The sequence below is a fragment of the Corvus brachyrhynchos genome, unplaced genomic scaffold (genome assembly GCF_000691975.1).
Source record: "Corvus brachyrhynchos isolate BGI_N302 unplaced genomic scaffold, ASM69197v1 scaffold60, whole genome shotgun sequence".
Classification (NCBI taxonomy): Eukaryota; Metazoa; Chordata; class Aves; order Passeriformes; family Corvidae; genus Corvus; species Corvus brachyrhynchos.
This window is the reverse complement of record NW_008236767.1, coordinates 1283062-1301999: the sequence shown is the minus strand read 5'-3', so window position 1 is coordinate 1301999 and position 18938 is coordinate 1283062. Positions and strand designations below refer to the sequence as shown.

Sequence of the window (18938 nt, the reverse complement as noted above, 5' to 3'; positions counted from 1 at the left end):
CTGCTAATAGATGGAAAGCAAAAAAGGTCTATGGCAGATCTTAAAAAAAAAAAAAATTTTAAAAATTAAAAAAAAAAAAATCAAGCAGGACTATATCCTGTCATTTACATGAAAGGTGGAAAGGCGGTTACCATGTATGTTTTAGCACCCAAATACAGAGAAATATTGTACCAAATGGAAAACTGAAGTCCTCACACTAAATGGGCAAAAATGCATATGGAAAAGTAACAGCAACACACTAATCTTAAAGAAAAGAGAATCGACTGTTATAAAATCTCAGTTGACCCAAGAATGCAGGAACAAACTTCAACATGATGACAAATCAAGGGCTAAGTACAAAAGAGGAAACCATATGAACTTTTCTAAACCATCAGTTGAAGGTCCCAGACATGGCAAAATAATGGAATTATTTTATTTTCTCATAACTCCTCCTGGAACCAAACTAAGGAAGAGCGCTTGACTAGTCCCAAGTCAGAATATCAAATAAATACTGGGATGTTTACAAGGTAACACTTGAGAAAATTTCAGGCACGTGGAATCGAGTTTGAGTCCTCAAAAGAAGGGAAGAAGGATGACAGCAGATCAGGGTAACTGGAGACCATGGGGTGGGTGACCTTGTATGAGAAGGCAGGAAGATTTATCTTGCAGAAAACGTCTGGGACACAGGACTGCATATAGGTGGGAACTAGCAGATACTGCACAGGCAACACCAATTTAATGGATAGGATATTGGGAGTGGAGGAGCCAAGGACCTAGCTCTATGTTTAGCTTTGATAAATATTACTTTGCTTCTGTCTCCACTCTCTTTTTACATATGCTCAATTAATACTCTTATCAGTAAGAACAATATCCTCCAAAGTATTCTGTGTCATACTCAAAAGGTACTTACAATTTAAGCTATGCCATTTATCATCTCAAACTCAAATTCACACCTTAATTATAAAGGTAGCTTTATAAGAACCACTGATGTGGAGACTGATTTTACTTGACTGTTTATTAAAGACCCTAGAAAGAGACTCCACTGTCCTGTGAAGGAAAGAAGAACAGCATTAAAACAAATACAACTCTCCAGGTAATTTCTAAAATACTAAAATATGGAGAAAATATTAAGATAATGGTAGCTCAGGCAAAAAAAAAAAAAAAACAAAAAAACCCAAAAAAACAAAACACATACCAGGTAGCTAAATGCCTTATATTGAAATATATCTTATATAGGTATACACAATGGAAAACTCACCATGACTAAAAAATTCTTCGTCTTTGCAATTCACTGAGGTTTTATTATTCATTTGAGGTTTTATTATTTTACATCTGTTTTACATCTCACTCAAAACCAGTTTTCCAAATCAATACAAAGGTGGGATTACTTCTGTCCAGATAAAAGCAAGCTTTTAACAGTAGGGTAATCACTATGCAGCAATATGCAATCAAGAATTCACAACCCGGACTTTAGGCTTGAGTTAATACCTTAGCTGTTCTAGGGCTACATCACAAACAAAAACTGAAATAATTATTACAGAGGTGACAGGGGTGTGATTATGCAAGTTACAGTTCCAATCCTGGAATACATTATAGGAAACCCACTGGTTTTTACCAGGTTAAACTGCACCACACATAACAATGCTGGGAATGTCTAGGCAAGAAGGAGCAAGCCTGAGATTTTCAGCTGGCAAATTGCTGCTATCAGAACTGCCTACCAAATTAGGTGGTCTGTTGGTACACTGGGAAGAACAGCATTTCAAAGGCATGTCTGAAGTGAATTTATGCAGAAAGACAGGTTGTACTGAAAGTTTGCTTCTTTCACTGCTCTACAGCCAAAAGCCACATCTGTAGAAGCATGAAAATCAACCTAATAATGCCAGGCAAAAGAATCTGAATAGCTTTCTCTCTCTCTTTCCATCACGGCTTGGTTTCAGTCCATTGCAGGCAATAACTACCTTCAGACAAAACGATGCACTCCCTTCAGCTGAAGAGGCTCCCAAATAAATTCTATCAGACATATGCAACCACAGAAGCCTCCTAACTCTCTGTGCTCTTCCGTTGGCAACCATAGCCTTAAGACAAGAACTGTGGTTCTTTCAATTAAATTTTTAAGCGGTTTTAGTAATTGCAGGGCATTTGTTTGGTTTTTTTTCTTTTCTAAGTGAAAGATAAAAACTGTGACTTAATAATTATGAATCGCAATGACATCTTGGAATGACTTTACAGAGAAAGAAAGTAAAAAATTCTCTGTCTATATGCACACAATAACACAAGGAACCTGAAAACAATAAACAACAGAAGACAGTTGCCAGCTCATTTAGCCTATTTACAGAAACAGCAGCATTCAGAAGGGATTTTTTTTTAAGTCAATAGCTCTAAGGATGAAGTATGCAAAGGCTTAAAGAGACACTGTCAAAAAGATCAAAGGATTCACAAATGATGGTAATATTTTCAGGAGTCCCCTCTAACTTCAAAGCTAAAGACAGACCCTGCATGGATCCTGTGTTTTATTCCACTGATGACTCCACTCCACAGTTCAAAATGGGTTTAATTCTAGCTAACCCACTAGTTTCATGTTTTTGCACAAAGACTGTAAATCTAGTAAGAGTGTCTTTGAGATTTATTTGGGTCATACTTTGCTGCTTTCCTAGGCTCAGAAGACTTAATATGTTATGATATCATTCATGATAAATATTATCAACACCGTGGAGTGCAGAAGAAACAGCACTACTGCCAGCGCCAGTGGCAAGCATCTCTTCTTAGTCTTCTGAAAGACTACTGTCACAACAACAAATCAATAGCTTAGTCTTGCAAAGCAAAAGGCAAAATATGCAGAGGAAAAAACAGATGAAGAGGAGGAGATATGACTGGTGCTCTGATTCCCATAGTTGAAATTAAGATCAACAAAGAAACATCAAGAGAAAGAAGTTTAAGACTCCTACTGGAAAATGGAAAACAGAGTGAGACAAAGAAGCTTTTTAAAAACTCTTCTATGAATCACACGAACAGAATAATGCAAGTTAGTTGACCATACAGAAGGCAATTACTCCAGCTGAACAGCAAAACACTATGAAATTATCCCATTCCAGAGTTCACACTCCTGAGTCTCATGGAGGAGGAACGCAAATAGTTAGCATAGCTGTGGGCTAAAGTTGTACTCCAAGAAATTAAGCAGCTTGTCCCATTTTGAAAGTTTATTGGCTTTTAACTTGTAGTGAGAATCTTTGGCTTTAATCTTATCCAGACAAGTCAATTTTCCAGCCTAACCAAGCAAAGGAGAAAGGGAACTACAGAAAGCCAAGACAATCTAGGGTTATTAGCATCAAACATTTATCAGAGTTTGGCTGGATATTCTCCCCTAGGACTCAAACAATGTGTACGGCCCAAGTACTGAATATTGTTCTAAAAAAAATCATAGAAAAACCTGGATCAAGAGATATACTAGTTCATTCCCCTAGTTCAAGGCAGGATCAACCTAATCTACGTAACTCCTGACAGACACATTGCTACAGTGGGTTTTGGTGAGACCTACCAATCTCTAACATCTCTTCCATAGCTCATGAAAGGAATTAATTATTCCTGTTATGAAAAAAAAAAACCTTTGTACTTTCTAATTGGAATCTTCTCTTTCTACAATTTAAAGGCCTTATTTCTTGTTCCATCCATAACAGACATTCAGGATAACTTACTCCCTCCTTCTTTTCCTATCTTTTGTGTAGCTGAAGATTTACTATGCCTGTACTCAACCTTCTCTTCCTTTATCCAAACAACTAATTCATACCAGCTTCTGTCTTATTGTTATCTCCCTGATAATCTTAAGCGGTCTTCAATTGATCCTATTCCTCACAAAGCTGCAGTGCTCCAAACAGAATGGAACAGATAGGTTACTTCTGGGGGTTCTACAGGCAGTTTCCAGGGAATGACAAAAAAGGACAAAACCAAGGGAAAAGAAAGATAGGGACAGAAAAGTATCTGGCAGGTTTCTGGCACTGTACTGGGTTGACTTGAACCCATAGGGAAGAAGCAGCTAAAACACTGAGCATTCATGAAGGGATGATTCCTCATTTTTAGGAAAGCAAGGGAGAACACAAAAAGAAGAAAAAGGGCTTCAGGAAATTAAACTTCAGCAAACTCACCCACACAACATGCACAAAGAAATTTGTGTAAGCACACCAGCAGAAAGGAAACTGACTTGCTCTTCTCCAAGAAGGGGTTGGCACTGAGTACTTACACTCAAAGCACAGGAGTGCTAATGCCTAATCAGAAACATGTCTATGATTAGACAGCTGCTAAAACCAACACCAGGAACAAACATGGGAAAATTGATTAGATGATAATTAAATAAATTAGGTATTCTCACATCAGTTAAATGTGCTGAAATTTGCCATAGGTAATTAAAGCTGACTGGATCAGTCTCAGAATTATCAGTAGTAATTTTTGAGAATTTGTAGAGGATAGCAGTGACTCCAAAAGAATGGAAAATGCTCAGAGATTAGCTTTTAAAAAAAAAATGAAAAAAGACAGGTCCAAAGAAGTGGAGATGCAGCAACTGAATTTATTTTCCCCCAAAATAAGGAATAAAAATTATTTGGAAGTATTTAGCAGATAAGAAGTTGAGTAATATATAGGCCTGTCAAGAACAAGTTACTTCACATCTATCAAAATATTCTCTGTGACATAGCAGCAGACCCTGTAGCTAGAGAAGCAGCAGTAAGTACCATATAGCCCAACCTAATAGTCATAATCGTATAGCCCAAAACCAAGTTTTTGGTCACTGTTTCCCATGGACTTCCATAAGCAAAAAGAAATATAATGCTACAAAAGAAAGCAAGTTCTAATAAGCAGATGACACTAAACCTTGGAAAAGCTGCATGCATGCTGGATGACAAGAGTACATTGTTAAAGCAATCCTACTGAATTTGAGAAACAGTCTGCAGAAAACCTAAATACCATTCAGTGAGAGAAATTTTAGAGCTTAACAAGAATAAGTAATAAAAGAAATGCAAGATGGAGAACAACTAGTGAGGCAGCAGCACAGCAGGAAAGGAGCACTGAGGCAAGAATGGATCATACTCTGACTAGTAGTCTGTGTCACACTAGCAAAATCAGCAAAATCTCATGCTAGGGTGTATAGACAGCAGGTGGAGAGCCTAGAAATTTACAGCAGGACAGGGAAACGTTTTCAGGACAGAAAATCCAGAGCACTGATCACTGAAGTGATCTGCTGTCTATTTTCCTTGTAAAGAGATTTCAGTGTCCAGGTCTGTTGGCCTGACACTGTTCACTATCACCACAGGCACGAATGTTAAGCAAACACTTCTCCCTCCTCCCCACCACCCACAGAAGAAAGCCATACATTTTCTACATCCCTGAAAGTTTTTACTCCTTCTAAGTAGCAGAAGAACTGCCTGCTGACCATTTTACAATGAACCAGCATAACAGGAAATATATTTAAGAAACAAAAATGAGTTTTTCCTTCCCCAAGATATAAAACACTAGGTGCGTGTATACCCTCTCACAGGACATATCAGTAGAGTTGTTGGTTTTCTTCTAACATATATCTGCTTTGCAAATTTGGAATTTAATCCTTTTGTATTTAATTACATCAGTAATACAAAAATAAATGTGCAACTTGACGTATTTATGGCAAAAAAAGAAAAAGAGGCTGAATAGTCTGACAGTGCTTTTTTAAAGATCACACATAATGACAATGAGAGCTGAAAATCATATATTATTCTTTCAGATTTACTATCACAGCAAAAAGTTTTAGATTAATTAATGCTGCAACATATATGAAAAATGACTAAGCCAATTAACCTCATTCATCTCTAAGCGGAAGAGTAGAGAGGAGAGTTTTTTAAGAACTTAACGTAGAATTGCCAAGTTTCTACTGACAATGATAATCAGTATAAAGGAATAAGTAAAGTGTACTAGAGTAGTACCATATTCCTGGCACAAGTTCAGACTTGGAAGAATACACAAATCAATACAGAATAAACTATGCTAGTGCCATTCCACTGCTTATGGCCAGGTGACTGCACATCATAAATTTACATCCCTTGCTCGTCTTAGCTGGCTGCAGCAGAGAGACCAGGAAAGACCATCTTTAGCAATGGCAAAGGAACCAACTGGCAGAAAGGTACTGAAAGAAATTGCAGAGCTGGCTGAAGTGAACAGCAGACTCTAAATTCAAGTACTGTGAAAACCAAACATTCCTTACACGCTGAGGCCCCATCAACAAATCTGTGTATGAAGTCAAACACCTTATTGGCTCCTACTATGTGTTAGGCACTCAGACAACTCTGAGTGTTTTTCCCTAATCAATATTAAAATGCAGCAGAAACACAACTTTTACATTAAATCAGAAGTTAAATGAAAATTCAAATACTTAAAAATCAATACAGAATGAACATTTTTTCATTTTACAATTGCCGAATTTACAATTTTTAGGCTAAGGAGTTTAGGATGAAAATATTTGAAGTATAAGGAACATTGAATTTTTTCCTTCTCAGTTTTTCAGAACTCATGACCACATACAGCATCCTGCAATCTACTACACTGTCACATGTACCTGCATGTACCATGAATAAAAATCAGAATGAATCTGAATTTCTTTCCTATTTCTCTGCAATTCTCAGTTTCTTAGTAATCGACAAAATGAAAGATCATCTAGTTTGGAACCTCTTTAAAGGAATCTTTCTCTTACTATTCATTCTGCAGCAATTAAAAAGAGCTTTGACTTTTTCTATATTTAAAATATAACACATTGCCTTCGCTCCCTCCCATAGGTTTTCCACTCAAAATTTTATTCATGCACTGATCACAAAAACAAGAACATTTTAGAATTACAAAGAAATGCTATTATCAGGCATTTGAGCCCCTCCCATGCAATTGTCTCATATCACAAGACATAAAAAGAAAGCAATCCATTCACTGCTGTGAGAAACAGTATCTTAATAGAACGGATTTTCAAAACTGTGGTTTTTTGCATTTTGTTGCTGTTGCATGCAAATCATGCATGTTTGGACATTAATTTTCAAAAGTTTTCATCCCCTTGCTTCCTTGAAATCATTGCCAAATATACTCAAAGCAATTTCTTGACAGGAACTAAAGCACTTTAAATTTGTAAAAGGTAGCAAATTCAATTTCACTTTGCATACCATCTCTTTTGCAATTTTATCAAAATACAGCTATTATGAGCATGTTATGAGGCTACCAACAAAGAAGTGCATGGTTATGCTGTGCAAACAATCATGCAGATTGTATTCTGATCTGTTTCCTAGGAACACAGAATTCAGTAAAAATACGTCCCGTGGTTACTTCTGGTTCACCTTTACACGGACTTTGAAGTTCTCTTGTTCTGAACATTAGGTTCCACACTAGAAAAATATAATTAAAATAAAAGCATGTCTCCCTGTGCTCTGAGACAGCAACAAGTATTAAAACAATTTATCAAAGTAGAAAAATTTTACTATAATATTTGGAGAAGAGGCAAGTCCATCTTGTAGGAGACCCCCACCAGCCAACCAATTTTTCCTTATTTTCACTTCCTGCCCAAGTTGCCACTTGCAGGTCACTAGAGCACCTAGCAAGTAGACAGTCACCTTTGAGAACAAAAAGCTGCACGTACATCTGAACCAGGCAGCAATGGAAAACAGATGATTGATTTCCACAGTCTCTGGATAACCTATCTATCCTCTAAAAGCCTAACTATCATCGCTTGAATCTACACCCAAAGTACGCTGTTATTAAGCAAGTCTGCAGCTGAGTTGCTGTATCAGTTACCATATCCATGCTCTGCAGACAAACTAGTGTCCAAACCCTGCTCTCCTTCCATCCCAGTTCTTCATCAGCACAGTCTCTGTTACCACAGGCAACACCAACATGTCCTAACAGTGGTTTAAGTGCCAGACCATAAACCCAAGGGAGAAGTGCACCAAGCGTCATCCTGCACTTTCTCTATGTACACAGTGGCAGAGGCAACCCAGCTGTCGAGCTTCAGTCCTTAAGCAAAAATGAGACATAGCACTGGGCTGTTTGAGCAGATCACACTGTCTTTCTAAACGAAGGCTACTGGACTGGAGCAGGCCCACAGACTCCTTTGGGAAGATACGAAGTTAAGCCAGTCACTAACCCTTTTAATAGTCTTGACCTAACAATCAAAACCCATCTGCTGTATTTCCCACTCTGATACTGGAGATCAATTCAGTCAGCACTTTTAAGTTTTGTAAAGATTATATACCATTCATAGGTCGTTTTCATAGAAATAGCAAAAATACAGAATACATAAACACTGACCTTGTTTCTTTTAACCCTTCTTTCTGAATGACTTCCAGTATTTGTTTTGCAGTCATTGGTGAGTTGGGGTACTTTTCCAATGCCTAAAAAGAAATAATAAATGTGTAAGTGACAAGACACAGCTGTCCTGTGAATCTGAAAGGTTATGTGATCATGCAGTTTTTATGCAGTCATTTGTGAAAGGCAGGGAACAATAGTGTTGAGACTGGAGTCCTCTGTCTGTTGGAAGGCCAGGTACAAGCCAGGAAACTGCAGCAAGAAAAAGATATACTTGCTGCTTCTGTACATCGTCTGCCACATCTGCCTGGGAAAACTCTTACCAGGTTACAAATAAAACAGTTGGAATACGCAACTGGTTTTATGACACAGCAACAGATTTTCTTTCAGGCATGAGGGGAAAAACATAAAACACAGAGCCAAAGAGGAAAAAAACCCAAAAAAAACCCACTAGCACTTTCTCTGATTTTTATTACTTGAGAATTCTTTGAGGTCATTTGACTATTCTACACTTAGCTTTGTCACGACCTCAGAAAAAAATTGGCTAAAACCTTCCATTTGTAGACCAGGAGCTACTGTAAGAATTGACACAGTGGGATTTCAATTTTAAAATGCTTTTTTATTCTAAAAACAATGAAAAATGAAGCAGTCAGAACAGTCACAGCACACAAGATGCTACATGACAGAGTGCAGTACATTTTTCCAGTTCAGCTCAGTTTTCCACTCCTTTGCCTTTTCCAATTGAGCCCAAAGTAACCCCGTCCTCTTTACAGATAGAACCATCTTGTAAGGATTTTTCTGATTTTCTACTTCCTTTTAGTCCCCATCAGTTTTATGCTGTTAAACAAACAGCCACTCTTTTGCTCATGTAAAATGCCAGACTGATAGCCCTGGAAAATGAAACCCTTCAATCAGAAGTAAAAGGTGCGGCACAGGCCACAGCAATCAAGCTTCCCAGAGCATCTTGCCAACATATCTCAGCCAGAACTTATATTTCTACCCCCGTAAATATGAAATCAGTTTGGTCTGATTCAAATGATCCTGAGCTTCTCCCTAGCAGTCACCAAATAATGGCAGCTGTGAAAGTAGCTACTACTATGTGGATACCTGCCCACTAGGAACTAGACACACCACCACATCATATCACACAAGTCAAACTGAAGGGTGCTGGCCAGGGCTGTAATTCAGCAGCTCACCTAAAGCCAAAGACAGCCTACTCACTACAGCTTGACCCGCTCAGCCCTTTTCTGCCATTTTACCATTCTGATTTCCTGCCTGTTCTCTTTCACAGCCAAAACGCAGCTTACCAAATCCTTCAATTCTTTGTTAGAGATGAGCTTTGCATCCTTTATCTTTCAGTTCCACAAAGGGAAACATATAGGTGAAAGCTGCACTAGTAGCAAGGTCTGGGAGCTGAACTGAGCTTATCTCGTGTACATCAATAGGCAAGATTCAAAAGGGACCCATCAGGAAAGGAAAACTGAAAGGTGATTTGAAAGGAGAAAGAAGAGAGGGTTGGAAAGAGTAAAAGTACAGCAATGAGTAAGGACAGAAGAAACTGCACAGGGCTGGGAAAAGGGCCATTGCACACAAGGGAAGAGAAATGCTATGATGTATTAGTGACAGAACAACAATGACACATTGGAAAAATGACAATGTGTATAAAGATTAAGAGTAGGATGAGAAAAGATTAATGGTGTGAAGAGACAAAAATGGAAACTTTAACCTTCAGAGAGAAGACAAAGTACAAGGTAAAATGAGAATACAACAAAATAAAGGGAAAAGAGGAGAACTAAACTGGGAACATTCCAGAGGGAAAACTGGAAAGGACAGGAGAGGGTACTACACTGTACTGGACACGGCTATGAAGGAAACTTTGTGCACTTGAAAGTGGGGTTACTCACTGTGGAGGATTCCCTGTTTCTCTTCCTGAGTACAGGCCCCTCAGCACACCTGGGCAGCTCCTCCCTGCAATTGAGAAAATTTGGGTAGCCCTGTCCCCTTCTCTACGACATCACATCCTACTCTATAAAGTCAGTAAAAGTGCCAAGTATTACCACGAGAGTTCGACAATAATGGGAAAGAAACAATAAAGCTATGCAAACATCAGAAGTCACCCTGTCCTGGACAATGGGAGAAGGGAGAGCAGTTTGTGCTGAGGAAGCTGCACTGAACTGGCTGTGGAAACAATGGCCAGACATACTGATATGGAAGATCATCTTCACCAAACAACAATGAAACCAACAAGTAGGATGCATAACACCACTACAGAAAGTTTAATGAAACCCACAGGGCAGATTTCAAATACCACAGTATGAAGTGAACACATTCAGGGTATAATGACAAATTGAAATGCAGACTATGTCAGACAGGCTGAAAGTGCTGGAGTAAACAATTGCCCATTGTGTGGATTTGCCTTACACTGGACATGTAGCGTGGGCTGCAGTTCATATACCCCATGAATTTAGTTCTGTTCATCTAACCCTTTAAACCCTGTTATTTAAAGAACTGTTCATACCCTAACTGAAAAGCATTAATTCTCTGATTCAAACACTGCTGAAGTTGAAAATCCTGTTATTATGTACACGATTAAGTTTTCCTTATCATAACGAAGATTAATTAGCAGACAACCTTCATAAGGATGGGTTTTTTCTGTCGCTCCCACCATGCTGTCCATCCTCATCGTTGTTCCTCCCCCCCAGTTTTACCCTAATCATTTATCACAGTAAGAAAATAAAAATAATTACTTGTAAAAACCTTTCAATGATAATATAGTTTTCCTCCCTGAGTTATGGAAAATAGCATCAGAATATTATTTAAGATTCTGTGAACTAATGAATACACTGAACTGATAATTACACTAGTATCTCTTGCTTCTGTATCTCACCGCTAACACTGCTAAACGCCTCCAATTCCTTTTGCATTTCTATGACTTTTAAAAATAATATTAGAAATTCAAACTGAATAACTAACTGTGCCTTAAGGCAAACAACACACTGAAACGCAGAAGGCATAGTTAAGTCATAGGCTTCTTGGTCAGACACAGTAATGCACATCAGGGGAGGAAACCCTAATTTGTTTTAAATATCTTTCTTCTTCCTCCCACTCCATCCACCAACACTCGTATCATATATGGGCAGTGACTAATAATGCTGAAATTAAAGCACGCCAAAGTACCGTCATGAAGAAAATGACTGTTTCAATATATTTTGTTATGAAGGACAATGGCAGGAGAATGGTTTGCACTGACTGCAACCCCTATCAGGGCGGATCAAATATGCTCTACTTATTCCTGCCATTCAACCACAGCCTTAAAAAGGGACAGCTGCTAAATAACTGGGACAAATAACGTGATACCCATCAGGACAATCGGAAAGAGAACACAAGTAGTCTCTGCACAGAGCACATTCTTGGTGTTCATTCAAACCCTGTTTAACAGCTCAAAGAGAAGAAGGTTCAGATCCTACCAAGCACAGTAGAAATCAAACCTCCCAACAAACGGCAGCAGCCTGACAAATTGTTGTATTTGTGTCACCTACAGATAGCAACTCACAGCTTCAGAGATATTAAATACTCACACAGATGCCACAAACACATGTATTCCCAGTTTCATTGGAAAAGTCATGTCAGTAATATGGGACAAGAAGAAATACAAATTCCTTTTCTCACCAGGACATCTATCATCATCTCTATGTTGACAACTACTCAGAAAAAATCAGTTGCCACACCAGGGAAAAACACTTTCCAGTGAACTGTTAACAGGAAGACTCTAGTGCAGAGTCAAGACTCAGCTTTGCATAATGGGATTATTAGTTTAATTTATATACACAGATGTTTTTGACTACCTGAATCAGACCTGCTCAATCATTTGCATTTCAGACACTGAAGGGAACACAGCAGAGGGACAAAGTGAAGAAAGGCAAACCAGAGAGTTGGCCCTCCTGCCCCCCATAAACATTCCTGCAGAAAGTGGGAAGCTTTGCCTGCAGCTATCAGTTATCACACTGACAGAAAATAATTCTTCTAAATGAGAACCAAGTGTGTTCTGACACTGCGTTGTAGTCCAAAAGCAGTGGGCAGATCAGCCTAGTGGGCTTGATGCTGCTGATTGTGTGACCAGACAGTCTGAAACCAAACAGAGCTTCCTCCATTTCTGGATGCTGCTGGCAGGGATCTGAAGGTCAGGTAGCTGACAAAAATCAGGACCATTTTATCATAATAGGCTGAGCCACTAGTCACAAACTAAAGCAATTCTCCTTAGAACATTATTTTAAAAAACTGAGGAGGAGGAGAAAGAGGAACAGTACAGTTATTCCCAGTGCTCCTACTCATCAGCTAACATACAAGTCAGGCTGAACTACACAACAGAATCTTTACTGCCTAAAGACAGCAGGGTGAATAAAAGAACAAAAAAAACAACCAAACAAACAAGCAAACAAAACCACCAAACAAAACCCCCCAAAAACTTTTTTTCTCCTAAGCAGAAAATATAAATTATTTTCTAGCCACCCATTACTAAACAAATGAATTGCAAGATGGAGTATCAAACAGGGTACAAGAAATAACAGTATCCTGGAAAAAATCCAGCATTGTCTTCTACAGCTGCTTATGTGAGGTTAACAGGAGGACTGACTTCTATTGTGGGAAATGCCCCACTCAAATCTTTTGTGTTCATTTTTGATTAACAGCTTTAGTCATTGGGGAATTATCAGCAGCTTGGTAAAAGTTCAAAGCCCTTTGTGTGAAGAAAGATGGGTAAATGGTTTGGAGAGGAGGGGAGGGTACACAGTGAGGGAAGAAAGGAACTGCACAGAGATGGACGAAGAGGCAAAAACTGCAAAGAAAGGGTACATGATACACAAAAAAGAGGGATGATAACGGTAAATGAACTATGACCTATTTTAACACAAGTTCTCATAGAGGTATTCACAGAACTCTTGATGATAGTGATCAAGAGAAAGGTAAAGAGTAGTTTCCAGGTACTAAAATATTAAAAGAATTTGAAACAGGAGTAATAATTCTCCTGGTAGGACTTTTGTCTTTGGGCAGTTGCAATTACAATAAGGAAATTATAAGATCTAAGTAAAAGAAGGTGTATTTCCTAAGATATGTGCTCTCAGTATGCTCCATATTATGAATTTGTCTTTGTAATTCACAGGACACTACAGATAAGCAAGAAAAGAAACAACAAGCAAGGAAAGGAACAAAGGCATCAAATGAATAACAAAGCAACACATAGAAAATACCATAACATGATGAAATATATTAAGTTTTACCATCTTGCTAGTCCACACTTTTTTTAGGTTCGGAGGTAATGCTACTGACCAATAGAGCTCAAATGGTTTAAAGCACACTCATAAAGTCATTTTCCCCAGCTCTCTTTCAGTGAAAAGCACTTTACTGTTCCTTTAGCGTGAACTATAGGGAACAACTGGGCAAGTGTTCCCTGCAAGAGCATTTCTGCCATAGAATTTGTTTGCAAGTTGGTCTGAAACCATCTAGCTTTGCTAACCTGCCAGATACATAAGGCATTATCATCATCTCCTAAAGTACTGAATGAAAGAAAAGGGCAAGAAAGAAACTGAACAGTTTCTTTGTTCACGTCATTGCTTTAACCGGATCATTTGAGGCTTGTTCTAAGACGCCTGAAACTTTTATTGTTCTCTCCAAAATTTATTTATAATGTCATATTTCAAATGGATATAAAGGCAGCTTTGGAAATTCCAGATAAACTGTACACTTGACATTTTGAATTCAAAAGAAATTGGATTACAGTTCAGTTAAAATTAAGATACAATTGGGCTATTCCTTTAAAAGGCACAAGCCTTAACAGCAGTGACATCCTGCCATTCCTAGTGGCCTCATACATCACAACAGAAAATGCAGGGTAAAGCTTTTAGCTCTAAACAACTGACATAATAACTTATTGATCTAGTCTAATATACTGAAAAAAATGGAAACCTTATATTTCTCTCTTTACTAATGCAATCAGCCTGTCCAAGCAACCAGGAACTTTCACTTAAAGGCTCAGTCAGGACAGATCATAAACACCTCTGTGACTGTAACAGGATAAACCTAGTGAGCACACAGAATCCTATCAGATTTCTAAGATCAGGATCAAAGATACCCCAGTGGGCATGGTGTCAAATTTGCTACCCCAGTATGGGTTCCACTGTTAGCAGCAGGATTACTAACAATGATTTCAGTTCAAGCCAACGGAGCACCCAGATTCCCAGAATGACTGCTCAGTTCTGACAGCAAAGTCCAGACTTCTGTTTTGCCATGCAAGCCACCCCTACTCTCAAAGTGACACTCGTCTTCTGAGGTGTTGCAATACCCCTAAATCCCACCTTCCCACATCCCTACCAAAATACCTTTCATCCCTAGTCCTTACCACAGTACAGGCTAACAGGATACTCCTACGTCCTCTACCCCTTCAAACATGAGCACATTCATACAGATGCAGCTCATGCCACGGGTCTCCCAAAACCTGCACACAGGCACACAAGTGCTGTCCAGATAGTCAGCACTGGCACCTTGCTGGCAGCACACTGTAGCTGTTAGGTGCTGACAGGAAAAATTGTGATGCAAACCTCCTCTGGCTTGTGGACCATATTCTCTTGCCTACTTAGTTTAGAGTAGAAGTTTCACCAGTGCTGAACCAGCTGAAAAACTTGGGCCAAAGCTTTTAAAACTACAAATCATTATTTCAGAGAAGGGACAAGAAGCAAAAGAAAAGCTCTGGCATGCAAAACCATTACTGAAATCTGTATTCATTCAATAATCACACAGGCCACTTTCCTGAAATGCCTGTAATTGTGGCAGGCATAAAAATTCACTTTTGGCACCTACTTGGTACAAGATGAAGAGACACCTTGCTTAGGTGACTGGAAGCAATGGAGCTGAATGGATACCAGTGCCCTGTCAGCTGCCTTTACATTACAGATAACAGAGGAAAGAACTACCATCAGTGTGAATACATTCATCACTACTAAAGGAACAAAACACCCCTAAAAACCTAAGAAACACCAAACCTCAAACACATTTTTTCCATATATGCTGTCCTCTCTATTGGAAGATGATGCTGATTTTTTTTTCTGAGGCACTGAAAGGTTTGCTGTATAACTTATGTTTCAGCATAGTAGGATAAATTAAAAAAAAATTATTAGAGCAAAACTCTACAGAAAAATCAACAGAGAGAATGAATATATGTTTGTTTCAGAAGCTTTCATCGCTTATTTTCCTCAGGCGAGCGTAATGTGTAAGGGTTACTTTTAATGCGAGAAATAAAATTCCTACTGGCTACTCTCCGAATGCACCAAATTTAACAGGAGGTGACAGTTGTGCTGATTTTCTTGCCATTGCTTTACTATCAGAGCTTATCTTGTTTGACAGTGTTCTAAAGATACAGACCTAAGACTTCTGGAAGGCGAAAAAGAAAACAGGAAAAAAGAAAACAGAAGAGAAAATAGAAAACAAAATATTTTAAACTATGCACTCTACATAAATATTCTTACATATTAGTTTTAACCATTTTAAGCACTTCATCCAGGTAAAACTGACCCACTAGAAAAAGAAGTTTAACAATGCAACTGACATTGATTCTATTGATGCACCATTAATATATTTATGTTTATAGAGTATGTTTAATGACAGCAAACATAAAACCATAAAAATTATCCTTCCGTTTTAATTGTGTAGGATAGATGACAAGAAATTAGCTCATTAAATTTACAGCACATTTTGATGTTTTGGTGAATGACCAGGGTAAGTCACACTGATCCTCTTAACGTCAGAAGGGAAGTCCATAAACTTCAGAACTCATTAGTCTGGACTGTTCCTCATTCACGGGATGATACACCCTTCAAAATAATAAGCAAAAGGAGATGCAGAACATAACTAAGAATCTTTCTTAATAATTATATCCCAGAAGGAAAGACCACAATGTGTCTAATACACAAAACACAGAATTAAATTCCTGAGAGGTGTACAGCAAGTAAAAAAAACAGAACAGAAAGCCACTTTCAGTTCTTTAAGTTCCCTGAGTCCACCAGTTCAAGTACTGAGAGAAAATGGAAAACCAGAATTTCCACAAAATGGAAACGGAAAACCAAAATTTCCACAAAACTAAAAATTTTGATCCAAAACCAATGGCTTAGTTTTGGAGTTTTTGGGGGGAGGGAGAAGTGTTCTTTATTTTAAATAGGAGAGCTAGTCCTTCTTGTTGGAACAGACAATAGGAAAGAGCAGAGCTACGAGTTCTTGCATGTTATGTACCTTTTTTCCTTCCAAACCCTGCACAATTATTTCACATCAGGCTTTATTAGTCTGAATCATGACATCATTATGTACAGAGTACAGATCACTGGCACAATCCAGATCTACTGCCTAAATTGCTCTGAGAATAGATATGATAAGTCATGTTTTTGAACTAAAGAAATACAGCCTTCTCAAAGAATGTGTAAAGAGAGAATTCTTTTGTTAGCTGTCAGGGAGATTTTGCTATCTCTGTTAAATATATAATGGTTAGTGTCATAACGAAGATCAGCCATCGTGTTATGGCATTTATCTTCATGAGTGAAGAGAGGAAGGGCTACTGTGATTTATTCCGTCTCTCCTCATGAGATGATTAATGCCATAAGAGATTAGTCTTCAGTACTGACTTGTACACAGAATATAACACAGGGCTGGAGTGGGATGCTAAGCAGTTTTAATTGCCACAAGTTTGGAAGCCCACATTACTTACATATGGCACGGTTGACAATTAGTCATCTAAGATTTTCAAAAATAGGAGAATATTTTGCAGCTCACTACCTCATATCCATTTTGTGCCATTTATTTGTTCAGTCCTTCTTAGCAGTCTTTCCACATAGTCCCTTCCCCCATCTCATCACCTAAGTCCACCCACACTTGTCCTCTTAAACACATCATTTATTGTAAAACTGAAGTCCATACTAGTGGTTTATATCAATTTTTGGTAGCATCTGTTTAAAGGTTTAAAAAATACACTATTTAACAGCTATTACTAAGAAACATTTGTCACAACACAGGCAGATTAGAAAGAGTATATAATGGCTCTGTATCTAAGTTTGTATAAGCTTTCCTCAAGATATGAGAAAAGTTACGTGCTCATCTCTTCCCAGGGACCTTGCAAAATAATCTGACCAACCTAAACTGAAGGTAATAATTTTTCAAAAGCTTATAACTTCGGAGAAATGCACACAAAATGTTTTGTTAACATGCTGCCTGCTTCTTCTTATGGAAGCAAATACTTCAAATAATACTGTAGTAAAATAAAAAAAAAAAACCAAACCAATAAAACAACAAACCAAACAAAATAACCAGCAGCATGATAAGCAAAAGTTCTGTTAAAAAGGGAAGAATTCTTTTTCCCCAAAACCGAACATGAATATTCTGCATTTTCTTAAATCTCCTTTTCTGAATACTGCTAAATCAAAAAATCCCTTGATATAAAAGGCTTTTTTGTTAAAACCAGCAATTCCTTACCATTGGTGTACATCAAACAGAACACTTTATTAAAAAGCTCTCATGATAAAGTGTTATCTTTATCTAGGCTCCTCAAATATTGACTTAAACATTTTTATCAGGCTGTTAATCACATCCACATTCAACATGAACAGCAACTGAGACCAGTCCTGACAGCCAGGTAACAGGGCAACATTATGGCAGGGAAAAAGTATTGTGAAAGCTAAGGACATTTCTTATTGATGGTAAGTGGATAGGAGAGAAAAATCAATGGGTCCTCATCAGTACAACTGTCTACCAGCTTGATGCTGATTTTCCTTAGAGATTAAAACCAATAGGAGCAATCACTTGGCACAGGTGAACAAATTCAGTAGTACCTCCAGTCTATAAAGAAGAAAAGTGAACAGTGAATTCAAGGCTGGAGTTCATGAACAGACAAAATGCTGATTGTTAAACCAACAGTTTGCAATCAGATCTTGAAACAAAATACAGAACATGTCTTGCCCCATGGGGGTACGACCTGAAACTGTTCAGGATAATCTGCAACTGTTGTGAAGGTTCCAAACTCCTGACTCTGCCTAAAGGAATTATTTCAAGCTGCAAGACTGGCTGACCCCTCCAAGTCAAGCTGGACTGGACTGACCAGGTTACAGTACAGTGTGAAATGGCCATCAGCTACACACATCATGCAACTACCAAAAGCCAGGATCACAGCAAAGTAATTGGTCAACAGAGAGGAATCACAGAGGATTTTATAAGGGAATATAAATGCAGAGACTTCTCATAAAACTAGGCTTCCTGTTCAAGACAGGCTTCTTTTTTTAAGGGTCCCTAATATCATAGCATATTTCTTATCCTAAGACCCCTCACTACACACTGAACAGATCAAACTGTTATCTGTCAGGATGGTAACTGTAACCCAAGGAAAGCAAACAGAGAGTAAAACATGGCTGTTGTACAGTATATTCTATCATGCATTCTTTGCTTTTTCTATGAGAAACAACATAGGTACACATAAAGATCTGAGTCTTCCCAAAGTCACATCTCCTCAGCAAATGTAGCACTAAAAATTGTCAGCTCCTAAGAAATGCTACTGGCAAATAAATTCGATGTCTATGGGATTTATGCACATAATTTTATATTTAGTGTTTTAGAAGTTGATAATAATACATTTT

The 18938-nt window shown here is 38.1% G+C and overlaps 1 protein-coding gene across 1 annotated transcript in view; it reads right to left on the bottom strand.

Annotated features, from left to right (window-relative positions):
* ASXL3 (additional sex combs like 3, transcriptional regulator) overlaps positions 1-18938 on the bottom strand; it is a 114283-nt gene that overhangs the window by 93406 nt on the left and 1939 nt on the right. Inside the window, exons 2-4 of the mRNA XM_017727397.1 lie at positions 10182-10283; positions 8281-8363; positions 7937-7939 (exon numbers count right to left, since the gene is read on the bottom strand). Of these exons, the coding sequence (XP_017582886.1) occupies positions 7937-7939; positions 8281-8363; positions 10182-10283 (188 nt within the window). The remainder of the gene's footprint in view (positions 1-7936; positions 7940-8280; positions 8364-10181; positions 10284-18938) is intronic.